A 25,199-nucleotide genomic window follows, 5' to 3' on the forward strand; every position below is an offset into this window, starting at 1 on the left:
CATCTTTCAGTTTTCTTCTTTGGGTAAAAAAAACCCCCATCCAGTTCTACAGTTTCAACTTTTTAGAAAATTATTTAAAGAAAACAGAACAAAAAACCACAATGATTTTAAAAATACAAAGCAAGCTGGGGGAGAAGGGCTCTTCTCTATTTCTGAGGTGACCCAGGAAGGCTGGGCAGGGCAGGGAGCTGGGGGAGATGCTCCTGCCTGGCTCTCAGCTCCTGCTGCCCATGGGCACCGTGGGGAGCTCCCCCATCTTTTCACTCAGCTTTATTTCCCATGCACTTCAATTTAAAGGAGCCTGAGGGCCAGCAGGAATTGGGAATTCAGAGCCACCCAGCATGGCTTTGCCCAGTGCTCCAGGGCACTGCTGCAGTGAGCCAGACGGGATGGGATTGTACCAGCACTTCACTCAGGACATCACTCAGTGCCTGCAGGCTCCAGCTAAGGGAGAAACCCCAAATACCTGAGTGCCTGGGAAGGAGCCAGCACAAGGGTGCCCTGGCAGCTGGAAAACCTCACAGGAATGAGGACAAGCAGCAGCAGGAGCAGCCCAGCACAGGCATCCCCTAGGATGCACAAACCTGCTCTGCTCAGGCTGGGGAGGTGTTGGGAGCGACTCTCACAGGAAGCAAGTGAAGTGCCAGGCCTAAGGAACCTCCAGTTTTGACTAAAACAAGCAACCAAAGGGAACTGCAGAAGTTTGCTGTGAGCTTGTGACTCCAGACACCACTTGTCTGATACGCCTCAATTCCCAGACCCTTCTCAGAGCATCACCTCTCCTCCAAGCCCAGGATCTCAGGTGACAGACACTCCTCCAGGTTCTGACCCACGGCTGGTGCTCTGCACCACAGGAAACCTGGAAGAGCAAAACTGGCTATGAAGAAGGCATGGAGGGACAGGACCCAGGGAATGGCTTCCCAGTGCCAGAGGGCAGGGCTGGATGGGATCTTGGGAAGGAATTGTTCCCTGGGAGGGTGGGCAGGCCCTGGCACAGGGTGCCCAGAGCAGCTGGGGCTGCCCCTGGATCCCTGGCAGTGCCCAAGGCCAGGCTGGACATTGGGGCTGGGAGCTGCCTGGGACAGTGGAAGGTGTCCCTGCCCACGGCAGGGGTGACACTGGATGGGCTTAGAGGTCCCTTTCAGCCCAAACCAGTCTGGGATTCTGTGAAGAGCATGTAAAAACCCCACAGGACAGAATTCAGGACTCATTTTCCACTCCAAGCCACTCACATCCAAGTGGTGTTTCCAGCATGACAGAACTCCACTTGGACCAACCTCACGCTTCCCTGCAGAGCCAGGCAGTTCCTGGAAAGCCAGCGCAGGGACAGCAGCACCTCAGTGCCACGAGCCCTGGAAAGGGGGAGCACCACAACTTCAGCCCCTTCCATGGCTCCCCTGCAGCTCGGGAAGGAGCCAGAGGGGACACGAGGCAGCTCTTGGTGACCGATGGGGAGAGGCCGGGCAGGGGCATCCAGGCACCTCGGCCAGAAACAGCAGCCTAACATTCAAGGAGCCCCAGGTTTTGAGTTTTGAACTAATGGAAACCGAGAGCACCTGAGCAGGGGCTCTGCTGCCCACAAGGCAGCCCAGGCTCCTTCCCCTTCAGCTGTTTCGCCCCCGGTCGCCTCTGCAGCCGCCCCAACCTCAGGCTGCTCGTTACATCAGGGCCAGGCACCAGATCATGAAGGAAACACAGCTGGGATGGGCACCCCTGAGGCTCCACACTCGCCTAAAAGGGAATTGGACTCAGCCAAACCCAAATCAGGAGTCTCAGGCGTGAAGGCCAAGCAAGAAGGTGCGAAGTGGAGCTGTTGGGTGAGGAGAAGCTGAGGACGGCAGCCTCGGGGCACTGGGGGATGCTCCCCAAGGAAGCTCAACCTGCAGGTCCCCCCCAAGGGCTCAGACCAGCTCAGTTGGCCAAACCCACCCTGCCCCTTCTCTCCATCCTGCACCTTCACTCCCCACTGATTTCTTAATTAATTAATTAAAGTGGTGACAGCTGCTGGGCTTCGTGATACCAACATTGAATCAACAGCAGGTGGGTGGGCAGAGAGAAAGGGGCAAGAACCAGGAGAGCTCCAGGGTTTGGGGCCAACAGTGCCCCGATGGCCATCAGGAGAGCAGCCACACAGCCAGGACAGGAGCTCAGGACCCACTCCTTCCACGCCCACCAGTGCCACGTCCCCAGGGCTGGCTGTGCCAGGATGGAAATGGCTTTTGCTCCGTGCATCCCTGGGCTCGGGGATACCTTTGGATTGTCCCAAGTGACCTTTCAGACAGGCAGAGACAAGAAGGCTGACCCAGAGCTCGATGGTGCAATCCCAGACCAGACCAACCCTGCTCCTGGGATGCACCTCCCCTCCCAAAGCATCCACGGGGTGCAGAGGTTCACCCATTAATGGCACTGCCAGAGCCTCCTGCCTCAGTCCCCAGCACCTGCGAGGTCAGAGAGCCCCTCGTGCCATGGGAAGGTGCCCCAGCCCTCCTGGGGAACAGCCCCCAGCCTTTCCTGGGAGAGATTTTAGAGTTAAAGCAACACCGGTAGTGGGATTGTCAGCAGCAAAAATGCACAATCAGGAGGGGAAGATGTGGGGGGAAAGCATCCAACTGGCGAATATAATACTTGGAAGGAAAAGCAGATTTTTAAAAAAATAAAAAATGAGGGGGTGGCAAAAAAAAAAAAAATCTCAGGAAGTCATCTAGTCATTCCTGCTCTTTGCAGAAACAATAGACTCGGGATGCTGGCTAAGTTATAAATAATCCCGCTGGCTACACAACACAAATCCAAGACAGGAGCAGGGTAACTATCAGCTCCATGGAAAGTGAGTCACTACCTTCTTACAGCATTCCCAAAAAGGGAAAACACCACAGCCCCACTCCTGCTCTGCTCCACTGGCCAGGACCCCATCCCAGGGGGGCAGGAGCAGCTCGGTGACACAACGTGGCTCTGAGACACGGACATCCCGAGCCACAGCGAGCTCCAGCAGCCGTGAGGCTGATTCCAGAGCAAAGCAGGACACACAGCCTGACACAGAATCACAGAATCCTGGAATATCCTGAGCTGGAGGGGACCCTCAGGGATCATTGATCCAACCCTGGCCCTGCACAGACACCCCAACAGCCCCAGCCTGGGCATCCCTGAGAGCGCTGTCCAAACGCTCCTGCAGCTCTGGCAGCCTCGGGGCCGGGCCCATTCCCTGGGGAGCCTGGGCAGTGCCCAGCAGCCTCGGGGGGAAGAACCTTTCCCTGAGCTCCATGCCCAGCCCTGACCCAGCTCCAGCCGTTCCCTGGGCTCCTGTCCCTGTCCCAGAGCAGAGCTCAGCCCCTGCCCCTCCGCCTCCCCTCGGGAGGAGCTGCAGCCCCCAGGAGCCTCCCCTCAGTCTCCTCTGCTGCAGCTGAACGAGCCAAGTGCCCTCAGCCGCTCCTCAGACCCTTCCCCAGCTCCGTGTCCCTCCTTTGGACACTCTCCAACAGCTTTGGATCCCTCTGATACTGCAGACACTGCGGGACCAGTGGCAAGAAAGCTCAAATTGGGGAAAATAATGGGAAGCCACCAACTCCACATCATCCTTCTCTTTTTAGAGAGGAAGTTGCCATTGTGAGATGCTTTGGCTGAGCTGTTTTCCAGATCCCTCCTCTGAACCTGAGAGCAAGCACAGAGATGAGATGAGCAAAGCCAACGTGCCTCAAGATGCTGGTGAGACTGCCCCAGGCAGGGTGGGTGTGCCAGGGCCTCTGCCCCAAAAACAGCCCTGCAGGAGGGACACGGCCCCTCTGGCCTGGCAGCTCGAAGGGCAAAGGGAAGATGCATCTTTTTGGGCACCCAGAACATCTTTGTGGCTTCTCTGTGTTTGTGGCTGACCAGGATATGGAGCACAAAGTGCAGCACCCAGGGCTGGGGTGTCCCCGCACAGCCACAGCCCCCAAAGGTCAGAACATGAAATCATGGAATGGTTTGGGTGGGAAGGGACCTCAAAGCCCACCTCATTCCACCCCCTGCCATGGGCAGAGACACCTTCCACTGTTCCAGGCTGTTCCAAGCCCCTGGCCTTGGACACTTCCAGGGATGGAGAGTCCCCAGCCTGTCTGAGTAACTGATAAAGGGAAAGAGCTTCCCAACTGGAGACTTGGAAGTGACATAAGTTCTCCTTTTTTTTTTTTTTTAAAAAAAAAAGCTTCCTGACTTGTTATTCCATTACCCAAATCTGGAAATGTAATCATATTAGTTCAGCTGCATTAACACAACAAAAAATCCCAACAAAAACTGTCTTAAAGATTGAATCGATCTCCAAGGAGTGAAGAGAAAGGAGAACAAAAGTCAGAAACCCGGAGCAAACAGCTCCCTCCCCCTGTGAGCACCATGGCCAGCCCGGCACCCAAGCCACTCTCCAATGACAGATTCACAGAGAATGTGAAATAATCAGGATGTGAAGTGATTTTTAAGAGCTTTTTCTGCCAGGCAGGTGAGGTAAAAGGTCACTAAGAGCCATGTGAGCTCACCCAGCTCAGCAACGTAATGCCGAGTTTGTCACAGAGCTTAACTCAGCTTAAACAGACCTCAGACAAGGGGAAAACCCAGCCTTGAGCCAAGTGGGAAGTCCAGGCAGCTCTGAGGGCCTGTGGGGGTGTGCAGTGCGGGCTCAGCAAAGCGATGGCTCCCAAAACCTCCAGCAGCCCAGACAGCAGCAAAGCCTCTGCGCCTGCTCCCTGGGGAGCACTGCCCAAAGCACACCCGGTGTGGGAAGGGGCCTGGAGCAGCCACTGCTCCAGCTGAAGTGAAAAACCAAAAAGCCTCAGCCCCCAGCCCGGGAGCTGTGGCCAGGGCCCTTCCAGGGAGTGCCAGGAGCAACGGGAGGGGCTCCTGATGGGCTGGGAAATGTAGTGAATCCAGAGTGGTGTGAGCTGGAAGGACCTCAAAGCCCATCCCATCCCACCCCTGCCATGGGCAGGGACACCTCCCACTGTCCCAGGCTGCTCCAAGCCCCAATGTCCAGCCTGGCCTTGGGCACTGCCAGGGATCCAGGGGCAGCCCCAGCTGCTCTGGGCACCCTGTGCCAGGGCCTGCCCACCCTCCCAGGGAACAATTCCTGCCCAAGATCCCATCCAGCCCTGCCCTCTGGCACTGGGAAGCCATTCCCTGGGTCCTGCCCCTCCGTGCCTTGTCCCCAGTCCCTCTGCAGCTCTCCTGGAGCCCCTTTAGGCCCTGCAAGGGGCTCGGAGCTCTCCCTGGAGCCTTCTCCTCTCCAGGTGAGCACCCGCAGCTCTCCCAGCCTGGCTCCAGAGCAGAGGGGCTCCAGCCCTTGGGGCATCTCCGTGGCCTCCTCTGGAGTGGCTCCAGCAGCTCCCCGTGCTCCTGATGTTGTTCCCCAGGGCTGGGGCAGCTCTGCAGGTGGGGTCTCAGCTGAGCGGGGCAGAGGGGCAGAATCCCCCCTCCCCTGCTGCCCATGCTGGGGCTCAGCTCAGCCCAGGGCACAGCCAGAAGTGGAGCTGCCACCAGAAACGAGTTGTTAGGAGTAAATCTAATCCCTCTCCCTCGTGGAGCTGGAGCTCCTGCACCTCACAAGCCTTGGAATGACCACGCAGCCAGACAAACCCAGTTTGGGAGGAAAGGTGTGAACACTTTGAACCATGGGACAAGAAATGAAGGAACCCTGCTTTAAATTCTTTTCTTCAAAAAGGAAAAAAAAAAAAAAACCAACTAACCAACCAACCAACCATATGTGATGGGGAGGCACATCCACCTTCCCACAGCTTCTCAGGCCATTCATCATTTGGATAAAATCCAGTTTCACATTGAAATTCAGCTGGACTTTCAAATGCAAATCCAAGGAGAAGAGCAACATATGGTAGAGGTTAGTGCGTATTTTTCCTAATTAGATGGCAAACTGCTGCTTTGTATAACAATGTTAGCGGGGCAGGAGGAGCCTTTGCAAGGGACACCACATCGCTTCAGAATAAAATGTCCCAGAAAGCAGCAGGGGCCCAGGCCAGCCCCGCTGTCTGAGGAAAGGTCACGCACTCACCACCACCAGGATGGGTTTGTCACTTGCCAAAAGTGAGATTTGTCCCCCCCTAGCTTAGGCAGGACGAGGCAGAAAGGTAAGAGAGGGGGTTGGCAACACGAGTGACCCCAAGGCTTGTCCTGAAGGACTTTGGCTTCTTCCAGGTCAGGTTGTCCCCTGGATGCCACACACACACCCACCTGGGAGGGCTTTTGGAGGGGGAAAACCTTACTGATTCCTCACCCCAGGGGCCAGGGATGAGAAAGGATGGGCAGAAGATGCTTCAGAACTCCCTGAGAAGGGGAGGAACAGCTCTGCTTCAAGCAGTGCCCAGCAGCCACCACCAAACCTGCTGCCACCAGTCCCCAGGAGAGGCAGGTGCCACGGCCAGAGGTGACCTCAGAGCTTGCTGGCCACATCCAGTGCCCTCAGACAGCACCACCCACTTTCCTGGCAGGTTATTCCCAGCTAGGACAAGCCAAGGTTTATAGGTGACCGTGCCTTGCCCTGCTTGTTCCGAAAAAAGCCACCTGCCCACGTCCCTTTGTGCTGGAGGCTGCCCTCCCTCCCAGCCCTGGCCCCAGAGGCTCTGATACGAAGCTCATTTATTTATTTTCAGTCCCTGTCTAACCAGGCAAACTCCCCTGCTAGAAAAAGCTTATGCCACATTAACTTCACCTCCTTCTTACTCCTGATGCAATCCCCAGCTAAATTTAGAGGAAGACGTTGCCTGAGGTCACTTTGGAGGTGGGGATGTGCTTCCCAGGGTTCACAGGCAGATGGACAGTGTTTTTTAGATTTTTCTCCCCGCTGGCTTTGGAGCTGGGCTACCTGGCGAGTTAACTGAAAAATTCAGGATTAAAAAATGAGGGCAGATGTCCTGGACTGCCTCTTTCCCTTCTTTACTGAGGGAGTGAGGCACTGAGGGCAACTTCCCTCCAGAAACATTAATCAGGGCAGGGAGAAGAGCATCCAAACAGCCACTGCAGAAACCCTCAAAAGCTGAACCAAGAAATCTCCCCTCACGGCTCAGATTTTCCCTTTCTGATCTTCATTCAGATGTACTTGCACCCTGCAAGACAGGGACAGACAGACCAGGATCTCAAAGCTGCCATCCCTCCCCCAAAGCGGAGCCAAACCCCTGTTTGGATGGCAGAGACAGAACGGCCCCAGTGAGGACACACCTGGGGACTCCGCCACCAGTCTGAGCCCTGCCCAGGAGCTGGATCCTCTGGCAGAAAAACCCCAACAGTGACAAACCTGTGGGCACAGTGACATCTTTGGGCACTGCTTTGCTGTGATGGGGGGGCTCTGTCCCCTGTCTGTCCCCCCAAATGGGCTCTCAGTTGTCGCACAGCCCCGTTCGGGGGCCACGAGAGCTCCATGCCTGGCTTGCCTCAGGTGATCCCCAATCCTCAGCCGTGCTCCCAGGCCCCTGCACAATTACACATTCACCACCACAATGTATTTCAGACTGTATTTCATGCCTCATTTGGCAACAAAATTAATTAAACTCTAAGTCACCAGTGAAGGAGTGCAGCACCTCTTCCCTCCGTGGGCGTATAACTCAATTTGTTTAAGCCAACGTGCTAATCAAGGCTTGCCAAGTATTTGGGGACCTCCTGGCAGAGGCGGCTCTGAGGTGTGCACAGGGTGGGCTCTGCTTGGAGGGGACCAGGCACCGACTGTCCCAGCACAGGACAGCCTCTGAAAAAGCTCTGATTTCCTAAAATGCAATCCCTCCTCCATCAGCACCCACACATCATGCCAGGGCTGTGTGGGTCTGGGAGCTGCCCACTAGGTGGAAATCACGGAATCCTGGAATATCCTGAGCTGGAAGGGACCCTCAGGGATCATCAGTGCAGCCCCTGGCCCTGCACAGACACCCCAACAACCCCAGCCTGGGCATCCCTGAGAGCGCTGTCCAAACGCTCCTGCAGCTCTGGCAGCCTCGGGGCCGGGCCCATTCCCTGGGGAGCCTGGGCAGTGCCCAGCAGCCTCGGGGGGAAGAACCTTTCCCTGAGCTCCATGCCCAGCCCTGACCCAGCTCCAGCCGTTCCCTGGGCTCCTGTCCCTGTCCCAGAGCAGAGCTCAGCCCCTGCCCCTCCGCCTCCCCTTGAGAGGAGGGGCACCAAGAGGATCATTGCCCATCCTGGCTTCCCAGGCTGATCAGGTTGAGGCCCCTGCACGTATCCAGCTGGGCTGGTGGCTTGGGGATGTGCCAGGGAAGCCCCAGCACCCGGTCCTGACACTGCCCAGGTCCCTTGTCCTGGCTCCACAGGGACTGGTGGGCGACTCAGTGCCCCTGCTCCCAGCTGTTTGGAGGGGCTGGGAGAGGGCAGGATATCCCAGCCCACACAGATGGGGATCCAACAGGCAGATAGACCCACGGAGTGATTAGAGTTGGAAGGGACCTTAAAGCTCATTCCCACCCCTGCCATGGGCAGGGACACCTCCCACTGTCTCCCAGCCCCAATGTCCAGCCTGGCCTTGGGCACTGCCAGGGATCCAGGGGCAGCCCCAGCTGCTCTGGGCACCCTGGGCCAGGGCCTGCCAGGGAACAATTCCTTCCCAATATCTAAGCTGAACCTACTCTCTTTGCTTACTAATTGCTCCCCCCAGCTCCTCTCATTACAGACAAGGCAGTGCTGGAGCTTTTCCCTGTTCTTGTCACACTGAAGGTGCACACCAAGCCCAGCTTCCCCTCGGCCCACTCCGATTTTTCCATCAGACCCACAGATCCCATCAGAGCCCCTGGAGCAGGCACAGCCTCCCTGGTACGGAATTGCCTCATCCAGGGAAGGAAAGAGCCCTGCTGGGAAGACAGCCCTGCACTGCTTCAGCAATTCTGGCAAAGTTAAAACTGTGCTTAAACAAGGTCTGTGGCAAATTGGCAGTTTCTAAACAAAAGCTGTCACTTATCTCAGTACAGCTTTGGCTCTGGCATCCCCAGCATTTTCTGTTCTCCTTCCCAGTTCGAAATCTCAAATCCAGTCAGGAGGATTCTTCTCCAGGGTGGGAGATGAACAAAAAACCGCAAAAGAACCCCCAAAAACCTTCCCTTGAAAACATGCACCCTTCACCCCCCAAGTTAAACACACACACCGAGACAGGGACTGGGTTACATTTGCCTCTCCCCATCTGCCAGAGGAGCCCTGAGCTGCTGCCAGAGCATCCCCACAGCACTGTCACCACATCCCTGCTCTTCCCAGACTCGCTCTTCCTGTGTCCACTAGAAACCAGCTGTGCCTCTGGCAGGACAGGACACCCTCGCTCCCAGTACTGAAATACAATCCAAGGGGAAATAATGAATTGCAAGGAAGAGAGAGCCCTTCATATTTCAAGGCCAGGTTGGACGGGGCTTGGAGCAACCTGGGACAGTGAAAGGTGCCCCTGCCCATGGCAGGGGTGGGATGGGATGGGCCCAAACCATTCTGGGATTCTGTTTCAACCTCTCTGCAAAGGCACAGGAGAAATATCTGTGCAGGTGGGGAAGCCCTGGGAGCAGGACCGTGCACCCCAAAACACGAGGATCAGGGATGGGGTGTGACCCTGGATTAAGGGACACAGGTGTGAAGGTCTCCCCCTGCCATTTGTTCCCCCAAACATGTTATTTCCTGCACTCCCTGCCCCCTGCCAACCTTTTCTTCCAGACCCTGCTTCCCATGTCCTGGGAAATGGGATACAGCCCATGGGAAAAACTGGGAGCAGGATGGGGAGGGGAAGGAGAACAGGAGCTTCCCAAGGGCAAAGACAGAAGCAAAGCAGAAAGCCCGACTGGCACGGAGGAGATGAACCTCAGTGAGAGTGTCCAGGCTCTGCAGCACACGGGCGTGTCCCTGCCACTCCTGGAGCATCCTCCTGCACCCCGGAGCGGGCTCTGCCAGCAGCAGCGGTGGAGAGGCTGCAGAGCAGTGGAGAGCAGGGGGTGCAGGGACTGTACTTGAGACCTCACAGCTCTGCAAGCTGGACCTGGCCATGGCAAGGCTCTTCACAGGATCCCAGAATAGGTTTTGGGTTGGAAGGGACCTTAAAGCTCATCTCCTTCCAAACACCTGCCATGGGCAGGGACACCTCCCACTGTCCCAGGCTGCTCCAAGCCCCAATGTCCAGCCTGGCCTTGGGCACTGCCAGGGATCCAGGGGCAGCCCCAGCTGCTCTGGGCACCCTGTGCCAGGGCCTGCCCACCCTCCCAGGGAACAATTCCTTCCCAAGATCCCATCCAGCCCTGCCCTCTGGCACTGGGAAGCCATTCCCTGGGTCCTGTCCCTCCATGCCTTGTCCCCAGTCCCTCTGCAGCTCTCCTGGAGCCCCTTTAGGCCCTGCAAGGGGCTCGGAGCTCTCCCTGGAGCCTTCTCCTCTCCAGGTGAGCACCCCCAGCTCTCCTTTGGCTTCCTTTGATAATGGCTAAACAGCAACATTTACTGTGAAACAAATGGTCACACCAATGGGCTGGCAAGCGAATTCTTCTGCTTTGCCTTTTTCTGTCGTGGTGGCTCTGTGTTTGGCCTGCTTGGTGACAGTTTGCAGGGGCACGCCACAACAACACACAGCCCGGATCCCAAACTCGAACAGCAAGTGCCAGTTCTAAATACCAAGCCCCATATTGCACACCTCATGTCTGCCTTTCATCATCCATCAAAATAGCAAGCGGAGCCCAGCACTCCCACTTCAGCATAAGCAAAACATGTGGGAACTCGAGGCAGTGAGTAGGAAAACGTGATACAGCCTTGCTAATAAAAGCTCCTGCTTTCCTCACTACAGAGAACAGTTGCAAATGGGTTTCTGCAGCCTGGGACTCGACTGCTGACAGCACAGTGACACAAACGCTGCGCTTGGCTCTTCCCAGCCCTGCAGCCGTGGTGTCCCTGCAAACCACCCGGCTCCAGGGGCAGAGGGGAGCCCAGCACCATCCTGCTGCTCCAGACCGTGCCCATCCCGCTCAGAGCTTCCCAACCCCAGGCTGCCTGCGCACTCAAAATAATTAAACCTTCAAACAGCTCCCCCACAGCACCAATTAAAGAGACAACCCCAGCTTCCAGAGAATTTATGACTCTCAGTGCTGTTGCCACAGGTATCCACGTTTGTGCGTTGTTTAAAGCGGGTTTCAAAGGGGATCCGGGCTCGCCTCCCTCCAGGGAGAATCCATTTGCTTTGTTCACCAGACTATAACTTAAAATTTGTTACATGCACCAGCTTGTAACCCTTTGAAAAACTCCCTCCTTCACCAGCTTCAAATGGACTTGATGAACTTCCCCCGATCAAAGCAATTCCCTCACAGGGAGCCTCAGCTCACCAGCAAGGAAGCATCCAACGAATTTTGGGGGTGGGAACCACAGCACGACGGGCCAGGAGGGGACTCACCCTTCCCAACCCACCCGAGAGCCCAAGCAAAGAGTCCAACCCACTCCGGCACAAAGAAGGAAAAGGCACTTAGTGCTGAATTCGCTTATTTTAAAGGGGAGAACAAGGAAAAACATTAGCAGAGGTTTTCCTTGTTGAGAGCAGAATAATTTGTCAGCAGGAGACCCCTGGGCTCCCGTCCCAACAGGACGCAGTCCTGGCACCCCACACCATTCGGGATGGGAAGGGAGATGGCTGCACACCCTCCGCATTACCCACAGGTGGAAGTGCTGCTCGTGCGCTGCTCCAGGAGATGTTTCACCTCGCACTGCCACGTGCCTTGGGTTTATCTCCCTGCTCTGCGGAGCCCAAACCCCTTTGCTGGAGCAAAGGTGCAGCCGGCACGCACCAAGCCTGCAGAAAACTCAGCAGCCACGAGGCCACAGCACAACTCTGCTGCCTGCGGCCACTCCCACTGCCTTGATGTCAATTAAAATGGTCATTTCCATGTGAAATTCAGCCCCAGTGGTTTCCTGCTCGAGGCAGGGCTCGGTGAGGCGCTGGGAGGGAGCTTGCTGCAGCTCAGATTAGTCATTTGTGAACTGTGATACGACGGGGGACGCGCTTCGAGATGTTTTGCTGCTGCAAGTAACAAAACACTTTTTGGGGAGGGGATGGTGAAACCCTCTGAGGAGCAGGACCACAGGCACGGGCTGAGCACCCTGGCTAAAATAACACCCTGGCAGCAAACAGCCCATGCTGGAAAACACTGGTTGCAGCTCCCTGCCCCAGGAAGACCAACTTCCCGCGGTGACCTATATGTGCTATAAATGCTGCAGCCACGGCCTGGGTGACGTCAGCTCCATCCTTGTGGCAATTGTTGGGTCTCTCCTTGCCAAGAAAAGGCAAAGCGGAGGTGCTGGATTGTCCATGCAGCGGGGGAGCGAAGCCAGTTCCTCCCCGGAGCATTTGAGGACAGAAATGAGGGAAACGGTGGCAGGGCTTAAAATAAAAGCAGGAGGCAAAGAGGAAAGCAAAGGGATCTCAACGCTGGAGGGTTTGCATGAACACTTTGAATTTTTCTGGCCTCGGGGAGAAAAAGGGGTTCCCGTGGTAAAGAGGCCACAGCTTGGCCAGGGCAGTTATTAGAATCATGAAATTGCTAAGGTTGGAAAAGATCTTTGAGATGTTCAAGTCCAACTGTCAGCCCAGCACCATGTTCACCACTAAAGCAGGTCCTCAAGTGCCACATTAACACCTGCTCTGAACGCTTCCAGGGATTGTGATTCCATCACTGCCCTGGGCAGCCTGTGCCAGTGGTTCACAACACTTCTGGGTACAGAAATTTTGAATTTGAAAAGGATTTGAATTTGGGGCAATTTTACCACTGGGATTCCCTGTTTCAAATGGCTCTGCTCCTTTATTTGCCAGCTGGACTTTGGAAGCAAGAATCTCATTTTGGCCTGGACTGATCAGTCAGTGCTTTGCTCCCTTCCCTCCTAGCCTCCTCATTTCCCTGGGGAGGAAAGAGCCCGGAGGTAACAGCTCCTCTGGAGGGGAAGAAGAATAAAAGCTGCACACTGCCCCAGTATTTCCACAAGGAGATGGGAAGAGGGGGATCACGAATTCCCATGTCCAACCCCAGGGACGGGTTCCCATCCTGGGTGGACAGAAGGATAGAACACCAATATTTCTGGCACACGAGACAAGAGCAGTTTGTTATCCTGAGGTGGCCACAAGAAGCCCAAATAAAGAGATCCTGGCACTGTGGTGCACAGCACCGAGCTACGACTCAGACAAATCAGGGTTTGCTTCTCCTTTGCAGGCAGAGGGGAAATGCTGCACTGCCTTCAGTGCTGGTCCAGGCCCCGGACTGAGAAGTGCTTGGAACACACGTGGCACATTAAAGATGATGCCCAGGCCTTCCTGCGTGGCAAGATTTAGGGTGACCACCTCCAGGTGCAGGTTATGGTGTGGCTGTGAGGTGCTCCGCTCCCCCAGCAAGTCCAGATCCCCAAATCCAAGGACCATCTGCTCTCCACCCTCTGACCACATCAGGGTTAATGATGGTTCCACTTCAAACCAAAGTTTGAGATGGATGGCTGCCTCTGTCTTGGGGGATGAACAACCCTGGGGGTTGAACTACCTTGGGGGATGACCAAGGCCAGGCTGGCCGGGGTTTGGAGCACCCTGGGATAGTGGAAGGTGTCCCTGCCCATGGCAGGGGGTGGAAAAAGATGAACTTTAAGGTCCCTTCCAACCCAAAGCGCTCCATGACTACAATTCTAACTAGTACCTGATTGCACCCTGCTGTCAGTCAGTGAATAAAGCTAAACCAACACCAACAAACTGTGAGAACAACCCCTTGCCATGTTCTAGGACCTTGTTTAGACACCCTGCATCCTTCTAGCAGGCAGAGCACAGCCCTGTGCATGGCACAGCTCGCTGATGTCTTACTGCAGTTATCCACCCCTCCAGCAAAAAGCCAAAGATTCAGGAGCAGGGAGAAGTCCCAAAGCTGAGTCTCAGATGAAATTTGTCCCCTGATCTCCAGGTGAGGCCAAAGGGATGACCAAGGGATAACTGTGCTGCTGGAGCAAAGCTCCTGCCCCACACCCAGCCCTGAGCTGCATTCCCAAGCCAGGATGGCCATGGCAGGATGAGGGAGCCTCTGCAGCGTCCGAGGCTGGGACAGCAGGGGTTGTGCAAGGTCCCTCAGTGCAGCTGTATAACACCAGTGCTCTGTTTTCATGAACTGCTCCCAGTCAGGCTCAGAGAGCAGCAGCCCAGAGGAAGGGTGGTGTCAATGTTACCTTTCACTCACCCGAAAGAAAAGAAGGGCTGGGGGAAGAATCAAAGATTCGGTGTCGTGTGGGCCGCAGGGGGGTCCGGCTGAGCCGCAGGGCCCCGCTCCAGCCCCTGCTCCTGGCCAGCACCACGGACCCGGCAGCCAAGGCAGGCTCTGAGCAGGAAATGGATTAATGGGAGCTCCTGCACTGCTCCTCTCTCCCCAGCGTGTAGCACGTCTTTTGTGGATTATTTTAACAGCACAAGGAACACTCTCTGCAGAGATCAGCTTCCATCTGGGTTAACCCGAACGTTTTCTCCCCTCCAGTTTCCTCCAGCGCCCACTCAACAGCTTCCCTCCCTGCAAAAGTGTTTGCTCCAAACCATCCTGACATGCAGCTGAACAGCTCAGTCTGAGAGCATCACGTTTCCCTGGTCCAGAGGGCAGGAGCAGGGCAGGGCAGACTGCCCATCCCGCTGCTGCAGCTTCCCCAGTGCCCCACTGGGGCATCAAAGCTGCTCTCCAGAAATCCCAGCCCAGTCTCTGGGATGCCTCCCAGTGTCACAGCACAGCCAGGAGTTTCCCTGCACAGCTGGAGCCAGCCCAGGGTAGGGAAGGTCGAGTTTGAACCATTCACAAAGTGTTCAGCAAGAAGGGCAGATGAGCTGAACTTCCCTCACGCCAGGTGCTGTGCAAGCCCTGCACAGAGCAGCTTCCCTGGGCATTCCAATCCTGGCACAGCACTGCCCAGGAATTTTCCACCTGAGCCTCAAACCAACCAGCACATTTTCAGTCTCCAACTGCAGCCACATCTCCAGCCCACTCCTCCCCACCACCCTGCTCCCAAAGGCCTCGGATGTCAGCATCCGTGGTCCCCTCTTGGCACCCTGGAGGGCTTTGCAGATCCCTTTGGGAATGCTGAGATCCCATCCAACAGCAGGGAGCTGCTGGAGGAGCTGCATGGAGCACACCCCTAAACTGCACCAGGAACAAGCCACCACCACCCCTCTTCAGAGGGGAACAGCAGAAGTCTTCCAGGGCAGTGCAGACACATCTAAGCAGCTTAGAGAACAGCCCTGTCTGCTCCCAGGCTCCTGGAGCAGTGGGACAACAACCTCCAGCTCAGGCAGCAACTTCTTAATGGGAGCCAGATCAGCAAGAGCAGCTTTGCCCACCCAGAGACACGTGGAGCAACACAGAAACCACGCAGAGAAACAGCAGCAGAGCACCACCAGAAAAACACATCACCAAAGAACAGAACCCCCTCTGCTGTGGCGTCTCTGGAACCAAACATAGATTTATTACAAGAAACATTATGGTATAAGGGGGAAAAAAAAAGATGACAGTACCTGATCCTCCAAACTGAGTGCTCGCAAGGGTCGTGGGTCTGTTTTTTCCATTAGCCACTGGCAAGGGAAACATCTAGAAAAACAAGGAGATGAGAGAGAAGGGAAGAGAAAAGAGATTTCAGTGTGTTGGTTTTACTGTGCTGCTGCAAAGGGGTCACACTGGGGGAGGGGAGGGGGAGAGCAGCCCTTTATTGATGCAAAAAACTTTCCTGGTGTCCCTGCTCCATCACGCAGGAGGGGCGGGAGGGAGGCACAGCCCTGCTCTGACACACACATCCCCACCTGCACAGCCCCTGGCTCCTCAGGGCAGCTGGAAACCAGCCAAGGAACATCCCTGCTGCGGTCCAAACCAACAGTTTCATCCCCAAATTGCTCACCCCAGCTACAGGTGAGCCCTGGGGAAAGGCCGACTCCATTCATAAACAGCCAGCAGGATAATGACAGCAAAGCTCCTTTTATCCCTCGCTCTCCCAGCTCCCACAGGAGTCCTGGTCCCATCCCACACCTCCAGCCACGTGCAGGGCCTGGGCAGGACAAGGGCTGCCCGTGTGTCCAGCTGGCACGGGCAGGGAGGGCTTGGGGATGACCCCCAGCCTCATGGAGCAGCTCCCACCCCGCTGCTTTGGGGGCTGCAGCAGCACCAGGACCTGACACAGCCCTGGGGCCTGGGGGGAGAAGCTGCTCCAAGGGCAAAGGCAGTTACTCATGATTTAAAAAATTAATGTATTTCACAGAATCGGTCGCTCTGGGGACTTGTTTGCTCTGTCGCTGCAGCTTCATTATCACAACTGAGCCTCTCCTGCCAGGAGCTTCCTCAAAAATACTGCACACCTCGTCACCTAACCTGTATAAATATTTTTAATAAAAGTTGGGAGAGTTTCAGAGGCTGCTATTTAATAATTTACATGCACCTGCGTGCAGCAGAAAAGAAAACTAATTCTCCTCCACACAAATGGAGCTCCAGCCAATAAAACAACTGGTGGGAAAACGCTCAGTGAATTAACATTTTAATATCCTTTTTCTACTCAAGATACTTTCACCACCAAGTCATTTGAATTTTTATTATTTTTAGCTTTGTAATGTCTGAGTAACTTAAAAGTTTAATGCTTTGAAGATTAAACAATGTAATGGCACAAGAGCCTACAGAAAGGCAGCGTTTCATGCCCTGACATAGCTGATGTCTGGCCGTGGTCAGAAACATTCCTTTGTACAGAACTGTCTGCCCAGCTTTGTTTTCACAAATGCTGGGGAGGGAAAAAAAAAACAAAACAACAACAAAAACCAGTTAAATGTGGTAGAGATGCAAAGAGAGCAGTTAAGGAACCAAGTGCCATTCATAAAGAGCACAAATTTGGGATGGCGTACGTGCGTGCGCGGGGTGTAGATGTTTTATACACGGATTTAAATGAAGGTGTGAACAGTGTTTAGTGCTCACCCCAGCTGCCTGCACACACCTGCCCTCACCTGCCTGCCCACAGCCCCCTGGCATGTGCCTCGAGGCTGCTGCTCACCCCAGGGGCTCCCAAGGTGTTTGGGGTGGCCCAGCAGCCCCACCATCGGATGAGCTTTGTTTCCTCAGGAAGTTGGGCTAGAAAATACAAACAAACCCCAAAGATTGCAGCTCCCGCTCCTCTGCACCGCTGCAGGCCAGGGGGGGTTCTGCAAACGTCTCCAGAAGTGCTGAAATTGGAACTGAGGTGGCTGATCCCACCCTGCCCCTGCTCACTCCCTCTTGTTCAGGTGGGGAAGGAGATTAAGATTAAACTCCCAAGGGGCAGGTCTGTGTGTGTGAGCAGGGGGGAAGGGATGCACCATGAACAGACCGGCAGGGAGCACACACACACACACACACAAAAAACAAACAAAAAATTAAAACAACCGCACTGCCGGCTCTTTTCAGGAGCGTTTCTGCTCAGCACTTGCTGAGGCTGAAAAACCCAAGGTTTGAGCAGCAAACATGAGTGGAGAAAATGAACAGCCTTGTTCCATTGTGCACCCAGCACCTTCTGCTTCTGCAGAACAGGAGGAGTGTCCCCCCCAGGGCAGCGATGCCCAGCACCCCCAAAACACCCCCACACCCCTCTCAGCCCCGGGAACCCCTCCCCTCCTCCACCTGCTTGGAGAGAGATTTCAAGGCTGATGCAACACCTTCCTGCTCTCCCTCCCCAGGGGATTTAGGAGTCATGGACCCCTTCCTGCAGCAGGGCAAGTGGGGATGCTAAAGCACAGAATCCTGGAATATCCTGAGCTGGAGGGGACCCTCAGGGATCATCAGTGCAGCCCCTGGCCCTGCACAGACACCCCAACAACCCCAGCCTGGGCATCCCTGAGAGCGCTGTCCAAACGCTCCTGCAGCTCTGGCAGCCTCGGGGCCGGGCCCATTCCCTGGGGAGCCTGGGCAGTGCCCAGCAGCCTCGGGGGGAAGAACCTTTCCCTGACATCCATGCCCAGCCCTGACACAACCTCATGCTGTCAAAGAAGGGTGATGGAGAGGGGGGGAACCCCGGGTTACCCCTCCACACTTATGACTTGCCAACCCCAGGAGGTGTTCTGGGCTTTTTTCTTGCTCCCAGCCTCTTTTTCCACTGAGGTGTGGGCTGAGGCTGCCCCGAGGAGCCTGGCACAAGTCATACGTGAAGTGCCTTCGCTGGCGTGTGTCGCTCACAGGCAAAGTTCATCCACCCACTGCAAATTTCCTTTCTGCTTTTAAATGCTGCTTTAAAAATAAACTGGGGGGAGGGAGGAGATGAACCGGAGCTGGCACCTACCGAGGGACCCAGGCATTGAGGAGGGACCCAGGCATGAGCTCTCAAGGGTTGTAATTGGGTCATTACTTGGCCTTTGTTAGATTTGAATAATGTAGATTTAAACGGTTATGTAAAATCCCCCACCTTAAATCGCTGTATTTGGTTTTTCAAGTCCTACCTCCAGCCTCCCTGAGAGCTGACGACTTCTGCATTCCCTCCTAGCTCGATTTCCACCCCTCCCAAAGAATTTATTCTCCCTCTGTTTCTCCCAGGGTAAAAGAGGCAAATCCAGAGCACGGGAAAACTCAAACGCCTGCATGCTCCCCTGAGGAGGTTATAGCCAAGAGACCCCACACTTCATACAGCAAACTCCTAAGGAAGAAAGAGAATTTGCCAGGAACAGGGAACGTCAAGCAGCATTTCATTGATTGTGCACATCTAGAAGTGCATCGCTTCTCAAATGAAATCAGTGCTCACTCTCTCCCCTCTCCCACCTGATGAACTCCAGGCTGAACCAACCTCAGGCCTGAACTCCAAACCTGAAATCTTACTTTGCAGCATGGAAACTATCCAGCTGTTAATTCGGGGAGAAGAGGGAATTTGACTCAAAATACATTGCCAGCAGGACATTTTATACATGCTCACTTAAGACAGACCTTCCTGACTACAGCCCCAAACGCCCACTGCGGTGTGAAGTCAAACTTTAAACTCTACAACTGCTTCGCTCTGAGCAAAACTCAGAGTTTTATCACGGAAATGCAGGCGCTGGGCCTTGGCCGGAGCAGGGCACGGCTTCAGCATCCTCCAGCAGAGCAGCAGGAGCTGCTCCAGCCCTGCCTGCTGCCAGCAGTTCGGCTCCCACCCCCGGATCCGGGGCTGGGGCCGCGGCGCAGCGGGAGCAGCAGGTCCCGTGTGACTGCTCAAGCCCCTGCCCACCCTGCGGCGAGCCAGAAAGCCCCTCTGCCAGGCAGCTCCCCGCAGCATATGGTTAATACTCTGCTAATAATCATGGCTGTTAACAGCACCTCGCTCCTGCCAGAGCCCCGGCTGGCACTGGCACGCGCCCGCTCCCGGCTCGGCTGGCACTCGGCGGCACCGACACACCCGGGGCTGCTCCACTCCCCTGTCCCCTGCCCAGGGTGTCCCTGTCCCTCAGAGCAGCTCAGCCCAGCCAGGACACCCGTGTGGCACCTTCCCACTGCACACCAACACTGGCACAGGCGAGACACTGCCTGGGGTAACGAGTAACCACAAAATGTCTGAGAATCCTGGAATATCCTGAGCTGGAGGGGACCCTCAGGGATCATTGATCCAACCCCACACAGACAGCCCAACAACCCCAGCCTGGGCATCCCTGAGAGCGCTGTCCAAACACTCCTGCAGCTCTGGCAGCCTCGGGGCCGGGCCCATTCCCTGGGGAGCCTGGGCAGTGCCCAGCAGCCTCGGGGGGAAGAACCTTTTCCTCATATCCAGGTTCTTGTGACTGAGCATCTCCCGACAGCACAGGCCAAGGGCAGCTCCCCCCATACACAGCCTGTGCCCATCAGGCTGAGCTGCAAAGCCTGGCAGCCACCAAAGCCCAGCCTAATCAATAGGTTGAACTGCCCACTCGGGTCTACAGGCAGGATGCTTTCTCGAAAGCTCCTCTCCAGATCTGCCAGCCCAGCTGGGCCTGCTGCCAGGCAGCAGTGGTGAAGGCAAGCTTACAAATTACCTGCACTTTGGGGCAATTAGAAAAGGCAATTTATTTGGGGGTAGAGGTAAGTGTGCTGCCATGCACACCCCAAAGCATCACTGGGCCTTTCCTATGACTCCTGCTCACTTACAGATTCCTTCGATTTCTGCCCTTTTTGGCAAATTACAGTGGCACAAAGCTTTTGGTGAGTGCTTTGGAGCTCAACATCTACCCAATGGATTTATTTACTAAAGAGGGGATGAGATGAGTCTCTTCTTTCAGGACTGCAGGCCCAGTTTGCAGCATCTCGCACAACTCTGTCACTGACTGACCCCAGGAACTCATGGCAGGCCATGCCATCCCCTTAGGGCCTTAAAATTCCTTCCCCGCACAGCAAAACCCAGTGCAGGACTGGACCACAGACTGCTGGGGCTGAACACATTTTCCCTAGAAAAAAAGAATCAAAACACTGATCTGAAGCAAATGCTTCCAGCTGCTCTGAGTATCTCTACTTTTCCCTCCCCTCTACTCTCCTGGAGAGGATTACTGAACCAATGCTCCACTCCTGTTTATTCAAAGAAAAATATAAATACACTTGAAAGAGCAAGCTTTGTGGTCAAAAATCCTGTATCCCAAGGACACAGGGAGAGCAAGCCACGGAGCGCCTCCTCAACAGACCCATCTCCTGTCTAGGAAGCTTTTCCATTTCAGCTCCTCATCCTCGAGATGTTAATATTCCCTTTATGCACAGCGAGGAGATGGGTGTGCGGGGATGAGGGTTTGTGAAACAGAGCTGGCTCCGGTCCAGGCTGCGCCGGAGCCCATCGGCCAGCGGATGCTGGAGGGAACGTCCTCGAGTCATTTGCTGGCAAATGACATTTGCAGGCCCTGATGCTGTGAGCAGCTACCCCCAGCACCTCTACACCAGCCTTGGAGGAGCACAGGATGAGTTCTGGTCCTTCCCAGAATCATACCAGTGGAAAAGCATTGAATCCGAACCCAAATTGAACCTTTCTGGTGTGGATTCACCTCCAGGGACAGAAACATTTGTGTACAGAGTGACCAGGTCAGGACTCCTGCAGGGAATACAGCTCTAGGCATGCAAATGAGGATGGGTGGTTAAATTGGAAAAGAAGGCCTTGGGGGTTTTTCAAAGCTCTAAATGGGGAGTGGGATTTGATTTTTTTTTTTCCCAAGGAGGAGAAAAAACGAAGCGGGAGCTGCTGCAGCCACCATCAGGGAGCAGATTCTGGGTTACTGACCCAAAGTGCAGTTGATGGAAAGCCCCAGGGCTCCTGCCAACCTGCAGGACCTCTGAGAGGGACAAATAACCACAGCAAGCCCTGAGCAGATTCGAGGTTTTACAGGGATACCACCACTGCAGTCCCTGTACCCACTGTAACGCGTTCTACTGGAAAGGCCCATCACCAGCAATGTAATGGAACCAGCCTCCCAAGAGAAGTCTGAAACTGGGAGAACTGGGCCTCTCCTGCAGGAGAGCTGCTCGGGGGGGCTGAGAGACCTCCCTCCCCCGTGCCCCTCTGCAGCACAGAGCCCTGCCAGGACAGGTACAACCCCCAGCTGCAGCAAAGGTTTATTTCCCAGGGCTGAACCTCAGCGTGTGGAGGCAGAAAAGCAGATGAGCCTCAGCACACCCACAGGTGCCACAGCCACCAGGACAGCAGGTGACCCTAGCTCTGCCCTGCCACCACTTTTTGTCCCTTCTCCTCCAAGGGGCAGGAACATCAGCCCAGCAGGGTGATGTGGGCTGGGTGACCCGGGCTGGGGTGACTCTCACGGCCATTCCCCCTGCTGGAGCTGTTGTTTCTATCTCTGCAGCACGTTTGCTTATCTCGACAGCAAGACACACGCTCCGAGGGCCATGAGGGTGCAGCACACAACAGAGGAACCCCACAGACAGTTATTTGCCTTTGAACACCAGCTCTGCCCTCCATGAGTCACCTGCCAAGGAGAGGCGGCACCGCTGGCAGTGCCACGGTGGGATGTGCCAGGGACTAACCCCGCTCTGCTGTGACTAAAGGGACTTCTCCTCCCTCCGAGCTGTGCACACCCTTTCGGGGGGAACTCTTAGGTCCTGTTTCTTTGAAAATAAACAGCTCCTAAATGCAGTTCAAGGTTTCCAGGATACAGAAGAGCAGAGCATGGGGAGCACAAGTGTCCAACTCCTGCAAAAATAATGTGCTGGAGAGCTTGGACACGTTTCAAACTGTGACAAAATAACCTGTGGGAGCAAAAGTTTAATAGTCTGGATCGAGGGAGAGGAAAAAAGCTTGATTAATCAGCTACTGAAGTTACATCTCTGCATGGCTGCAGAAACAGTCGCCCAGCGAGCATTTAAACAGAGAATACACAACTCTGTTAATTCCCCCAAAATTTCCCATCCAGAAAAGAAACCTCTCTGTCCTCCCTGCGAGGGAACAACACACGTCTGAGGGGAAGAGGGGGAGAGGAGGGGCAGAGGCTTTGCTTTAACTTGAAAATAAACAAGTTGCAGCACATGTGCACACACACAAACACGGCACATCTGAAACCCATCATGTCCAATTTACGGGCTCACATTTCCTCCCCTGTGCAGCTCCCAGCCCCGGGGCTGCGCAGCCCCCCGGCCGCGCTCGCTCACCATACTGAAGTCCAGCAGGTCACTGAGCTCTTTGTCTGTCCCAACTGCAGCCATTCTCTGCTGCTGCTGATTCATATTCCCACAGACTCAACAGTGGCAGTCCTGGAGAAAGCGAGGGGGAGGGGAGAGAGATATTTTAATGACTACAGCAAACTACCCACCCCATTGATGAATGTTTGAAAAAGACAGAGCGGAGAGGCGAGAAAAGAAAAACCCTGAGCGCGTCTGCAGCGTCCAACTCCGGGGCCAGAGCACAGTCGGAGTCCTCACACAGCACCCAGTGGCAGGAACAAGCGCTCCATTGACCAGACACACTTGTATGTTAGTTTTTTGCTGCCAATTCCACTAGTTCGGGCCAATTCTGTTCCTGGCGTGTGGCGAATGAAGGGGGGGAAAGGGGGAAAAAAAAAAAAAGGGAAAAAAAAAAAAAGAGTCAACTCATTTATCAAAGGGTTCAGGCAAGTTATCACTCAGGCGCTTGTCTGGCTCGGCTCGCCCCCTCGCCTTCCCCCACGCTTGCTCCCCGCAGGAGGCTCTCTTGTCCTTGCTGAGTTTTGTTTAAAAAAAAAAAAAAAGTGAAAAAAAAATAAAAAGTCTGATGTTACAGCTCTTTCCTTCGGGTCGCCGAGCACCTGCAGCTGCTTTTTCAGGGGCTGTGTTTGGGGATGCCCAGCCAGGCTGTGCTCAGTGAGAACTGAACCTCTCCACTCCCAAAAGGGACTGGAAACAAAAAAATTTTGTTTTCGGAGTGTTTTTGCAAAAATAAAGCCCTCCAGGCAACCTTGCAAGATAGGTAAATATTATTCTTCCTAATTTTGCAGATTATTTTTTTTCAAAAGGGAGATTGATCTTTTTGGCCAGCTTGCTATGATAGAAAAATATTTCTTTGGGAGGGAAGAAGAGAGGCCTGGGATGAGATAAAAGATTCCTTTTTTTTTTTTCAGCCTTTTTTTTTTTTTAAGGAACTCATTCATGGTTACAAAGGGCAGCTGGCCAATAAATTTAACTCATTAATCATAAGGTTAAAAAAAAAAAAGTAAAAAAAAAAGAAAACTCCACATGATCCAAAGTGTTTGTAGGCTCAGCCACTACATTTCAATGAAGTTTCATAAAAAAAGGCTGAAATCAGCCCAGCGTGTAAAAAGCCTTCACCACTATAAAAAACAGCCAGGGAATTTTCTTTTTTTTTTTTTTTCCCCCCTTCTTTTCATTTTCTTTGAAAAGCCTTTTTCAAAGTGTCATCAGTGCATCTGGTCAGTGTTTTTAAAGCCACTTTCCCAACCTTCTGCCCCGATGCCTCAAGTGTGGCTGGGGGAGAAGAAACCCCGGAGAACCCGTGGAAGGAGGGAGGGGGGCACATCACTTCCCAGCCCTTCCAAACCCTGCACCCCCGAGGCACCCGGGGACAACGTGAACAAAACCCGTGGCCACCCCAAAGCCAGGCTGGGGGGGGGGTTATTTTTATTTATTCCGCGCACACTTTCTGACCCAAAGCAGCCCGCGGGGCCGGGGCGCTGGGCCGGGTCCCCCTCCCAGATGTCCCCGTGCCCCCGGGGTCCCTCCCCGGCCCGGACAAAGGCTCGGCGGCCCCGGGACAGGCGCGGGCCGGGAGTGGGGGTGAAGCTGTTCGCTGCCCCCCACCCGCGACCCCCGCGCCGTAGGGACGGGGTCCCGGCGGGCAGCCCCCAGCCCCCGCCCGGACCGGACCGGAGAGCGCAGGGGGGCGAAGCGGCCCCCACGGGCCCCCTTCCAGCCGCGGGGCGAAGCCGAAGCAGCCACCCCCGCGCTGGGTCCCGCGGCTCCCGCAGCCCCCCGAGCCGGGAAGGGGCTCAGGGACCCCCGGGGGGGCTGCGGCGGGCCGGGGGTGGCCGGCGGGCTGCGCTCGGCTGAAGTTCGCAGCAGGACCGAGCGCGGGCCCCCCTCCCCGGCGGGGACCCGCGCACCCCCTTGCAGCCGCCCCACACGCCCCCCGAGCCCGCCCCGCCGCTGCCGCCCCCCCTTTCCCCGGCCCCGGCAAACTTTGCCGAGGGGACAATAGCGCCGAGCCCGTCCCGTCCCGCTCCGCGCCCGCAGCCGCGGGCGCACCGAGCGAGGGGGCCGCGCTCCGAGCCCGCCACACCGGCACCCCCAGCTCCGGTACCCCCCGCGCCCGCAGCGCCGGGACCCCCGCTCCGCGCAGCCCCGGGGCGGCGCGGCCGGGTTGGCTCGGTTATTATTTTACTATTTTTATATATATATATATATTTTTTTTTTTTTTTTTACCTGTTCCAGGCCCGGCGCGCCCGGGGCAGGGGAAGCGCATGAAGGGTGGCGGGGGTCGCGGCGGGGGCGGGGGCGGCCGCGGCGCCCAGGCCCGGGGGCGGCGGCGGCGCCTATTGTTCTCCGCCGCCGGCGGATACAATGTAGCGAAGCGGCGCGATCGCCCCGCACCGGGCGGCGCGTGCGCCCCGGACCGCCCCGCGGCCCCGCCCCGCGCCGGGCCGGGCCCTAACGCTGCTGCTGCCGCCGCCGGGGCCGCCGCAGCCGCCGCCGCTCCGCCTCCCGCCGCTGTCCCTGCCGCCCGCCCCGCGGCCCCCGCATGGTTCCCCCCGCGGCGGCGGCAGCGACGGCGTCTCCCCCCCGCAAACCCCCCCGCGCCCGCCTCTGCCGCCT

At 55.7% G+C, this 25,199-nt stretch overlaps 1 protein-coding gene across 10 annotated transcripts in view; it reads right to left on the reverse strand.

Moving 5' to 3' along the window:
- TCF3 (transcription factor 3) overlaps positions 1-24,899 on the reverse strand; it is an 82,739-nt gene extending 57,840 nt beyond the window's left edge. For 8 of the 10 annotated variants that reach the window (XM_048288029.1, XM_048288037.1, XM_048288034.1 and 5 more), the window contains exons 1-3: positions 24,810-24,898; positions 22,548-22,649; positions 15,485-15,557 (exon numbers count right to left, since the gene is read on the reverse strand). In XM_048288029.1, coding sequence (XP_048143986.1) covers positions 15,485-15,557; positions 22,548-22,622 — 148 coding nt within the window. In that variant the 5' untranslated portion in view covers positions 22,623-22,649; positions 24,810-24,898. Of the gene's footprint in view, positions 1-15,484; positions 15,558-22,547; positions 22,650-24,809 lie in introns of all 10 variants that reach the window. The other 2 variants (XM_048288036.1, XM_048288035.1) reach the window with 1 other exon arrangement.
- Positions 24,900-25,199: the final 300 nt, after the last annotated feature.

This window comes from Corvus hawaiiensis, chromosome 28 (genome assembly GCF_020740725.1).
Source record: "Corvus hawaiiensis isolate bCorHaw1 chromosome 28, bCorHaw1.pri.cur, whole genome shotgun sequence".
In the NCBI taxonomy this organism is placed as follows: Eukaryota; Metazoa; Chordata; class Aves; order Passeriformes; family Corvidae; genus Corvus; species Corvus hawaiiensis.